The sequence below is a fragment of the Helianthus annuus genome, chromosome 5 (assembly GCF_002127325.2).
Source record: "Helianthus annuus cultivar XRQ/B chromosome 5, HanXRQr2.0-SUNRISE, whole genome shotgun sequence".
NCBI classification, from domain to species: domain Eukaryota; kingdom Viridiplantae; phylum Streptophyta; class Magnoliopsida; order Asterales; family Asteraceae; genus Helianthus; species Helianthus annuus.
The window spans coordinates 168,164,579-168,176,047 of NC_035437.2; the positions used below are offsets into that span (position 1 = coordinate 168,164,579).

At 41.1% G+C, this 11,469-nt stretch overlaps 1 protein-coding gene across 1 annotated transcript; it reads left to right on the top strand.

The window, feature by feature from the left end:
• The first annotated feature begins 7,174 nt into the window (after nt 1–7,174).
• On the top strand, nt 7,175–9,343 carry LOC110931448. The gene is made up of 2 exons (XM_022174841.1): nt 7,175–7,671; nt 7,861–9,343. Exons 1-2 carry the CDS (start codon nt 7,175–7,177, stop codon nt 9,341–9,343), a joined length of 1,980 nt encoding a protein of 659 aa, XP_022030533.1.
• The last annotated feature ends 2,126 nt before the right edge of the window (nt 9,344–11,469 follow it).

An 11,469-nucleotide genomic window follows, 5' to 3' on the forward strand; every position in this document is an offset into this window, starting at 1 on the left:
CATAAACATCAAACATACTAGTATCACATTTCTTTCAATTCCCCTCATAAGAATCCATCTTACAAATCAAAATACATCAATTTTAAGCAAGAATTTAGACATAGATGATTTACCCATGTCATCATCTTCACCATAACCAACGGGTTTCACCCTTAAACATCAAATTAACCTAAACCATGCATAATCCATGTTCCAAATGATGAATCTAACACATACTCATGCTCAATTTTATACCAATTCATGATCTACAACATAACCCACTTCGTGGGTAATCATCAAATCTAGAATCTAAGACATACCTCATGATCCCCTAGTGTAGGTGATCACAAATTCGCGTTCGGTTCTAAATTTGAGCTTCATTTATCCTTCCAATTTGATGAAATGGATGAAGCTAGGGTTCTTGGCTCCATGGGAGCTTCCTGCTCATTCTCGAACACACGATATGTGTGTTTGTGTGTGAGAGTTTTGTTATTTAGTAACTTAACTTTCATCTTGTTCCATTTGGCCCCTCATCTTTGTCACTTAACATAAATTGCACTATTTTGGTCATTTAAGACTTTTAACCACACACTTAACTAGGTTAATTAGCCTAGTTAGTTATTTCATACTAAGTTATATAGGAACATACGACAAGTATAAACATTCGGGTTTTGGGGTGTTACACGTTGGGGTAATGCACAAGAAACAACATTTCAGCACTTAAAGGATAGACTTTGTAGCGCACCTATTCTTTCCTTGCCAGAGGACACAGACGATTTCGTGGTTTATTGTGACGCGTCAATTCAGGGTCTTGGGTGTGTGTTGATGCAACGGGATAAAGTCATTGCTTATGCATTGCGCCAACTTAAAGTTCACGAGAAGAATTACACTATGCATGATCTGGAGCTGGGAGCTGTTGTTTTTGCACTTAAGATATGGAGACATTACCTCTACGGTACCAAGTGCACCATTTACACCGATCACAGGAGTCTCGAGCATATCTTCAAACAGAAGGAATTAAACATGCGTCAACGTCGATGGGTCGAGCTTTTGAATGACTACGAATGCGCGATCAAGTACCATCCGGGCAAGGCCAATGTTGTGGCTGACGCCCTCAGTCGAAAAGATACTACACCTAAACGCGCACGTGCTTTACAACTTACCATCCAATCTAGCCATCTTACACAGATACGAGATGCTCAGGTCGAAGCATTTAAAGCAGAGAACGTCAGGGATGAGGCCCTACGCGGATCAAGGAAACGGTTATAACAAAAGGAAGACGGCGCCTACTATGTAACAGGACGCATCTGGGTCCCACTTTATGGAAACTTACGCAAGCTAGTGATGGATGAAGCACATAAGTCTCGCTACTCAGTACATACTGTTCAGATAAGATGTACCATGATCTCAGGACTACGTATTGGTGGCCTAGCATGAAAGCCCACATAGCAACTTATGTCAGTAAATGTTTGACTTATGCGAGAGTCAAGACTGAATATCAGAAACCATCAGGTCTACTCCAACAACCAGAGATACCACAATGGAAATGGGAATAAATTTCCATGGATTTTGTTACAGGCCTGCCTAGATCTCAGCGTGGAAATGACACTATTTGGGTGATAGTGGATCGATTAACTAAGTCTGCACACTTTTTGGCCATCAAAGAAACAGACAAGTTCTCTACATTAGCAGACGTCTACTTAAAGGAAGTGGTCTCGAGGCATGGGGTGCTAACCTCCATTATCTCCGATCGTGATGCACGTTTTACTTCTGAACTGTGGCAAGCAACGCACAAGTCCTTTGGCTCACGTTTAGGCATGAGCACCGCTTATCATCCACAGATTGATGGGCAGTCTGAACGCACCATTCAAACCCTTGAAGACATGTTTAGGGCATGTGTGATTGATTTTGGCAACGGCTGGGAAAAACATCTCCCGTTGGAGGAGTTTTCGTATAATAACAGTTACCACACCAATATTCAGGCCGCTCCATTTGAGGCATTGTACGGGCGTAAATGCCGATCACCTCTTTGTTGGGCAGAGGTGGGTGATAGTCAGATCACGGGTCCAGAACTGGTAGTAGACACAATGGAAAGGATTACACAAATACGACAATGAATGGCGGCAGCTCGTGACCGTCAGAAAAGCAACGCTGATAAGCGCAGGAAACCACTCGAGTTCCAGGTTGGGGATCGAGTGCTACTCAAAGTCTCACCCTGGAAGGGTGTAGTTCGTTTTGGTAAACGAGGCAAACTTAATCTGTGTTATGTCGGACCGTTCGAAATCATTGAGAAAATTGGTAAAGTCGCTTACAAGTTGAACCTACCCGCAGAACTCAGTGGAGTTCACAAAGTATTTCACGTGTCAAATCTGAAGAAATGTCTGTCAGATGAGACCCTCATAGTTCCTTTGAAGGAGCTCACTATCGACGACCAGTTGCGATTCGTCGAGGAACCAGTTGAAATCACAGACCGAGACGTTAAGGTTCTCAAGCACACCAGAATACCTCTTGTTCGAGTTCGTTGGAACTCCCGTCGTGGCCTAGAGTTCACCTGGGAACGAGAAGACCAAATGAAACTCAAGTATCCCCAATTGATTCGGCAACAATGCAACTACTACTGAGGCCGAAGCTACTGCGGAATTTCAGGACGAAATTCCAAATCAACGGGGGGTGATGTGACACCCCAGGAAAAGCAATAAACCACGCAACTCAACTAGCTTCCTCAGTAACCGCATGCCAAATTTCGGGACAAAATTTCTTTCAAGTTGGGGATAATGTGACAACTCGAGTTTCCAAGATTCCATCTTCGCATTAACTGCACGTTAATTGTTTACGTTATTTGTTCACAACTATGTTTGTATAATTTGTTGAGTTGTAATTGTTCTTGTTGATTATATGTTTGACACATTGTTGATTGGACTATATGATTAATTGTGAACTATTTGACATATGACGATTATGATTATTATTATTATATAAATATAACGAAACATGAGAGTTTAGCCAAAACCCACACCCGACGAAACTGGGTGATTCGTCATAAACCATAGCGACGAAACAGAGAGTGTTTCGTCACAAACATCTCGACGAAACACATGTTTCGCCGGCCCACTGTTACGTCGAAGCCCATTATGGGTCCAGTACGTTACGCGGATATTTATTGAGTATTACTGTTTCATTCGCCACACTTTTAGCATAATTGAAAACCCTAGAACCTCTCTACCTCCCTGCGGCAGCCATCACCTCTCACCATCATATCTTTAGGAAATTCTTGTGTTTCATCTTAACCGGTTAGTCACGTTTATCGATTCGATCTACTATTTGCTTTATGTGTAAATAGATATTGTAATGAAACAATGACTTCTGAATGGTTTGACTATGATTAATGTTTAGATTGAGAATCATGTGATTAGGGTTTTACTATTCTTGTGCAAAACGGTTGTTTAAGAACTATGTGATAGTATCTCATGAGATTGCATTCGTTCACGTTTCTGCCGATATGGCGGTTGACTTGACACTTGTGTTGAATAGATCTTGTCATTGAAATACATACGGGTTGCGATCTAGATTGTATAAGGTTGTTTTGTGAGTTAGGGTTCATGCTAGATGTTATAAGGTTGTTTTGTGAGTTAGGGTTCATGCTAGATGGTATGGTCTAGTGGTTCACAGGGGAAGCCCCCCCACTGATTATGGTTATGGTTTGGGAAACAAAGGTACTTGTTAACTTGTGGTTTACGAAACAACTTATGATTACAAAACAAATTGGTAAAACTAAACAACCAACTGTGAACTCACTCAACTTTGTTGTTGACTCGTTGTTACATGCCTTGCAGGTCTTTAGGTATTTCAGGAGCTTGCACGAGGAGGCGTGGACGTTGTGGGACATGGATAGTCTTATGCCATGTTAAACATTTATTACATTTTGAACTTATACTTTGGCTTTAAACATTATGCTTCCGCTTACAACTTAAACTATGTTTTGTTTGGACACCAATTATATTGTGTTTGGGTTTTATAATTGTTTACACGCTATGTTCAATATGATTGGTGGCTTGATCCTGGTCAGTCACGCCTCCCAGCGGTGATACTCCGCATGTGGCTTTTGGGGGTGTGACAAAAACAACAAATAAGAAGACAAGCACGGGGGCATGCCACCTTATCCATGAACATGGGTCGTGATACGTGGTTGAAAACCGGTGATCGTTTACGCTTAAGTTGATGTTTTTACGTAGCTTTTAATTTGAATAGCCTACTTTTATTGGGATTTGTGTTTTACAGGTCTAAAAGAGTTTAAGGAGCTAATCGGGAGCTAAACGGAGCACCGGGAAGCGAAACGGATCAACCGGGGATGTGAAATGAAGAAAACCGGGTTAATCACTAAGATTGGATGTATTTTGGGGAATGTTGATGAATTTTAAATGAATATATCGGAAGATGGCATGATAGAGGGATGAATTACGAGAACGTGGGCGAAAACGGTGAGTAAAACAGAGCTATAACGAAGAAGTTTTGAAGAAAACAGTTTTGGACGAAACCGACAAAACCAGGCAGCGTCGGGGACGCCCAAAAGGGCCGTCGGCGACGCCCTCTGGATTGTTCCGTCGGCCAGAAACCTCCGTAAACAGCTAATTAAGCCGTCGGGTGAAACTGAGACTTCCAAAGGCCGTCGGGGACGCCCTAAATGGCCGTCGGCGACGCCACCTGCATTCTCATATCGCGAAAAACGTGATTTTTGAGTTGGGGACGAGTTATAACATCAATTTTGACCAAGAAACGGGGGTTACACAATATTTTAAGTTTTGAAACCATTCTTAGAGCCATCTTTCACCCATCTTTCACCTACCATTCCATCTACCATCCTTCCTACAACCCGAATCAAGACAAAATCACCATCATCTTCTTGATTCTAAACCCTAGCTCCATCAATTCACCAATCCATCAATTCAATCATCCATTCACCATTATCACCCATCCAAAACCCTAACCTTCATCCATACATTCATCTTCAAGCTTCACGATGATCCAATTCAAGCTTTCAACATCCGGTGATTAAGTTTCTTCGATCATGCTCGGCTAATTTCTTGGAGGTTTCACCCCGGTGTAGACTTTTGTAAGGTTTAGGGTTTATTATGTTTTGTGACAACTTGAATTGCATTTGAATCTTAGACAATTGTCCTACGTTGGTATTGAATTTGCAAACTGTCGAGTGAATGATTAAATTTGACTTTGTGAAATGAATACACGTATTTATGCCTTGTCTTTTGGTAGGATTTGCTAGTCCAAAGTAACGAAGTGTATCATGGTCCGTTGTTTACGACGTTGATAGCGATTGACACCTAAGCTTTGTGATTGCGACCCGTTAATGAACTATTTCAAGTAAAGCTAATTAAAATACATAGCAACCCTAAGTCTTGCATTTGTTGAAACCGGGTGTGCGCCTTGTTTTCTTATTATTGTTCAATCAATCAATTTTATTTCTTGCAATTTGTTAATCATTAGTAGTTAATCCATTCAATCATTTTAGTAATTTTAATTCACATCTTTCAATCAAACAAAAATATACAAAAACAAGATAGCAGGCTTCATAAATTGTGACCCATATTTCAATTCAATCAAATCCACTCGCAAACCACATACTCTTCGTGGTTCGACCTCTTGCTACCACTAACTATTTGTTAAGGGTAATTTGAGACTATAAATATTATCTTTTACCAGAGCGCGACACTTCGATCAAATTTTGGCGCCGTTACCTGGGAGTGCGTGCGCTTTGTGTTTGGATATTGCTTGAATTTGTGTGATTAACTGTTTAAATTGCATACTTTCTTCTCTTGTGCTTGCCTTTTTCCTTGTTACGCGGGGTGTGTTACTTGTGCAGGTTACAGGTAGTGTATGCATACGCAGAACTCCGGGAGGACTTCAACTTTAGTCTACGAACCGGAAATCGAAAGGGAAGCAAGAAGAAATTTAGCAAGCCGATTGGAAGCAACTCTTGCTTCTAATCAAACCAACCAAACACCACAATCCACACCAACCATTGAAACCAATTCGATGGCAAACCAAAACTCCAATCACCCAAACCTCAACCAAAACCAATTCCAATCCCGAGGAACCTTTCATCCCGCTCAAAATTTTCAACCTATACCTCAAGAGCGACCGGGTGGTAACAACAACACCGGACCACCTACACCACCTTTCCAAAACCAAAATCCCAGCAATACCCAAAGAACACCACCACAACAAAACCTTCATCGACAACAATCCTTACCCCTAAACCTTGATGATCGAAATGTCAATTCAGACCGCCGACGCAACCGAGATCACGGCAATCCCGCGACGAAGACCCATTCTTCAACATAGACGATTTAAGGAACGCCATCCCCGATAATGAGCCGTTTAGTGTTCCCGGTTACCAATCGTCGAAACATGTAAGCATTCATACGGAAAATTCGGACGATGGAGGGTACTATTATGATCGGGCGAATGATGACGAAGATTGGGGGTATGTGAATAGGGGTAATGGCTACAATGCAAGAGGGTATGAAGATGAGGAGTTTGGCTACCAAAACGCCAATTATGTTGGGGATGAAGACTACGGGTATGGGAATAGAAGGAATGACGGTTACGAAAATAACCGCCAACCACGAAATAACAACCAAAGGAACCGAAATGACGGGTTTTACAACAACAACAACAATGGCAACCCTACTCGGATTCCTCGTTTCGTGGGAGGGGTAATCAAAGGGGTAACCAAGGTGGAAATCGAAGAGACGATAGAAGAGGTGATAGGGGTGGTGATCGAAGGGACAACCGAAGGCCGGTCGATCAAGAGGTTAACGGTCCACAACGTCGTCAACAACCTCCACGGGGAGTGAACGACCGCTTTCGACCAATAGTCACCGAAAATGACTCTCCGATAGTATGCGAACAGAGAATGTTTGATTGTAAACCGCATTACATCAATATACTTCCCCACTTCAATGGGAGGTCTAATTATGAGCCGTATACGCATTTGGCGGAATTCTCGTCCATTTGTAACACTATCGGGGGGCACAATTTTTCACTAGAGGAGGTTAAACTTCGTTTGTTCCAATTTTCATTGAAAGACAAGGCAAAGCAATGGTTCCTCACACTTCCGGCGAATAGCATCCGGACATGGGGTGAGATGCAACAGGCCTTCTTAGACGAATACTATTCGATGGCGAAAACCGACGATGCTAGGGATGAAATAAGGTCATTTCGGAAACTACTGAGTGAACCGTTGCATGAAGCATTCACTCGATTTAAGGAATTGATGCGGAGATGCCCACATCACCAAATAGAAAAGTGGGAATTGGTGAAGTGTTTTGTACGTGTGTTGGATGACACAACATGGAATCGTCTCGAATCGACGAGCAATGGGACTCTTTTGAGCAACCATGAAAACGATGATTGGGAGTTTTTGGAGCGGATGAGTAAACGGTCAAAAGAGAAAGAATCGGCCGATAGAGCTAAAAAACATCCCATTTCCCGGTCACTTCCCGAGCTCGACTCTAAAGATCGAATTTCTACTTTAGAGCGGGAAATGGCTCGAATGAAGAAGAAGGAAGTGAACGCGGTACAATTTGAGGTGTGTGAAGAGTGTGGTGATATTGGACATAGAGCGGAGCAATGTCCAACGGGGTCGAGTGACTACACCGAGGAAGTCAACCAAGTGTATGGGGATCGGAAGCAATATGACATGAACTCCAACACTTACCATCCGGGCTTGAGAAATCACCCTAATTTCCGGTATGGTAATGCCTCGAATCAAATGAACCCAAATTTTCAATCGGGTAATCAAGGAGGTCAAGGTGGATCATTGTACAATAATCGTCAAGGTGGTAACCAAGGGGGTTAACAAAGGAATTACAACCAAGGTGGTAACCAAGGATATCAAAACCGTGAAGGCAACTATCAGCGGGGTTACAACCAAGGTGGTAATGGGGGTGGTGCATCTAACTCCCAAGGGGATAATTCGATTGATTCAAAACTAGATGTTATCATGAACACTATGAGCACTCTCACCAACTCGCATCAAGAACTTAAAACTGAAATGCGGAATTCAAACCAAGAAATTAAAATTGAAATGCGGAAAGAGTTTGAGGTGAGGGATAAATCCCACAAGGCGCTGGAGAAGCAAGTGGGGCAACTTGCACAAGAGATGGCTCAGATTCATGGAAGCGGAGGAGGACTTCCAAGTGACACGACAGTGAACCCGAAGCATCAAGGTTCTAGCACAAGCAACGTGAGGAATGCACGCGTTAGCACGGTAAGTATTCTTTCAAATGATGAAGTTTGTAGTGTTGAAAGCATTCCACCACCACAATTCGTTGATGGTGTAGTGGAAGATATAAGTGATGAGCCAGAAAATGAATATAAACAAGAAACGATTTCACAAAGTACAATTGAAAATGTAACTAAAAATGCTTTTTGTGAAAATTGTTTAAATCAACTTAACCCGCTTAATACGTCGAAAAGTGAAGAACGGTGCCCACTTAAGGACGAGGGGTGGGAAAATTTTAAACAAGCTAAAATTAATTTGCCGTTACTTGATGACATTAAAAAGGTTCCGGCTCATGTGGAATGCTTGAAAGAGTTGAGCATTGAAAAATGGCATAATAAATTACCCGAACCAATTGATTTGGTATCACATGTTAGTGCCGTTTTATCAAGTGCACTTCCCCAAAAAGTTCAAGATCCGGGAGACCCTCTTATCCCAATTCAAATTGGAACATTTAAAATTGAGAGGGCGCTCCTAGATCTTGGAGCTTGTCTCATGCCCTGGAGTTTGTATGACCAATATGATTTTGGTCCATTGAAAAAGTTTGATACTCCCGTAGTATTGGCCGATCAGACTCCCACGCATCCACGGGGGATGGTGGAGGATGTGATTGTTAAGGTGGATGATTGCTACTACCCAGTTAACTTTTTGGTAGTAGACTATGTTGGGTGTGTTGAGGACACCCAACCGATAGTCATACTGGGTAGACCGTTCCTTGCAACAGCTAATGCCATAATAAATTGTGCAACGGGAACGGTAAGTATGAAGTTTGGGGACCGGGAATTAAATTTAAATGTTTTTCCAAATTTCACTAACCCGCTCAGTGAGGATAAGTGTCCTAAAAAGGACATGAATCCAAACAAAAAGGTATATGCTATGGTTGGTAGGTTTGGAAAAACAAAGAAGAAGACGGTCAAGAAAAAGAAGGCAAAGAAGTCACTTCTAGAAAAGAAGAAGGAAGAGGAGGTGAGGAAGTTTGGACCGTTTGGCAACAAATGGTATAAATCACCGGTGGGTGATTTCGAGGAGTTCGTAGGCGGCAAGCACGCCATTCGACCACCATGAGGTGGTAAGTCAATTTGTCACACCCCGATATTTACACGTTTCACCGGTGGGCCCGGTGGGGGATTATCGTGACGTAGTTGGTAACATTACAGTCAAACAACACAATATTTAAATGCAGAGCGGAAGCAAAAGATAGATATATTTCAACTTTAATAAATTGTAATATCAAGTATCACAACAGTTGAAAGTAATCCACATGGGGATCAAAAATAAATAGGAAACATTGTTCAACAGTTTTGACATCCAAGCTTGCGAGACTTATTGAGGACGCTAGGAGAAAGCCAGCCTAGTTCGCGTAGTACCTGCACTTACCCTTTTTGGGAAAATACGTCAGTTTACACTGGTAAATACATTCAACCGACTCAGTTTGAAAAGTTTAATAAAATTGATTTGAATGCACGTGGCACAAACTTTTATAACTTGGGATAATTATTTGAATATAATACTTGTAAACGAATTACATGTTTCTTATGCGTTCAGTAGCCCGATCCGTAGATTGGGTTAAAGATCAATAGACACACCACATTACTTATTCATTTATGCACTGACGGGTGTACGCCTACACCCCGTGCTCAGGTCGTGGCCATCTCGTAAGATGATGCCAAGGATATCCGGGACATGGTCATTAACCCCCCAAAGGCTTTAAGCAAACAAAACATTTCAAAATGAAGCATATCAATGATTTAATCTCTATTCGATTAATGATTCAATGCTGGACCAAGCGGTATTTTATATACCGTACCCCAAGCCCGTATAAGGGAAATTAAGTTAAAAGTATATACCTTTGCAAGTATCAATCACAAATAGCAAGTGCGGGTAGCTTTTACCGGGTCTCCTATTCTGGAACGAAGTTTTATAATAACCTATTAGAATCCTAACGGGTCTTTAATTAAGCCTAAACTTAGACCAGTTAGCTTTAACGAAAGATACGGTTCGAACGCACAATCAGGCGAAGACCGGAATAGAATGTGTTTTAGTCCCAACAAGTTTAAAGACTTGTATAATATGGGTGAACTAAACACCTTCTGGATCATGAGATAAAAATGATAAGGTTTGACCCGTTTCGGCTAATTTATGTAAACTAGTTACATAAACCGAACTGAATGCGCAGAAAGCGTAACGGGTAACCATGAGAGTCATTTACAGGTTTCCTAAGTTAATATGCCCTAAATATGTTGTGATATCAGTAGGATACCTTCCATTATGCCCAAGACGAGTTTAACCTTAATACAAGCCCCGTAGGGGTATTTTGGTCATTTTAAAGATTATAAAAGAGATTATTTATAATTCTGATGTTCGGGTCTGAAGTAATCAGTAAAACCACCTATTTTAACAAGTTATATCAGTAGGTAGTAAGCCTTACATGGCAAAATGGTTTTAAAGCTATACTAGGCGTTTAATACGCGTAAAAAGCCATTTTAAGCGATTTTCGGGTTAAACAGGAAATCTGAGTTTTCTGATCAGGTTACATAGTTCAAAATACTTTATTTATTATATAAAATCAGTAGCAATTGGATTCGTGTCAAAACACTATGTAAAACTCATTTTATGCCCGAAAAGGGTATAATCGGTATTTACCGAATCAATGTCATAACCTTAGGTTATGAGCAGGTTAAAAATAATTAAAAATCTTTAAAAATCTCAAAATATTATATTACATCAGTGTGTAAAAGGTTTGGTGTCGAAATTGGGTTTTAGATAGGCTTTATGCTAAGTGCGCCGTTTAATTAACAAAAGTTTCTTAATTGCGCTATTTAGCATAACTCCTATTCTGGACCTCGAACCGTTATGAAACTTTAGGGACATGTTTATAAATCAGTAACAAAGATTTGTGCTCTCTCACATTCCCAAAATTCTCATTTTATGATCAAAAGGGCATTATGGTCAACTTTTAAGCATTTGACGGAAATGTGCAAACGACTCGGACAATCAACGAACCAGTCACAGAGGGTTATACTATCATGCAACCTGGTCCTAAGGAAGTCCTAAGGCATTTCTAAACTCTACTAACACGGGTTAGAACTGAAGTCAAAGCAAAAGTCAAAGTTTTGCGACTTTCGGTTCCGAACCGGGTCAAAATAGAAAATTGTCGGATCAAACAAGCTTAGACCAGTTCTTATACTTAT

Bases quoted from the DNA above. Each gene is read 5' to 3' on its own strand.
- LOC110931448 (XM_022174841.1), top strand. From the start codon at position 7,175: ATGGCGAAAACCGACGATGCTAGGGATGAAATAAGGTCATTTCGGAAA. The intron at 7,672-7,860 runs GTATGGGGATCG...GGGTTAACAAAG, and splicing joins ACCGAGGAAGTCAACCAAGT to GAATTACAACCAAGGTGGTA.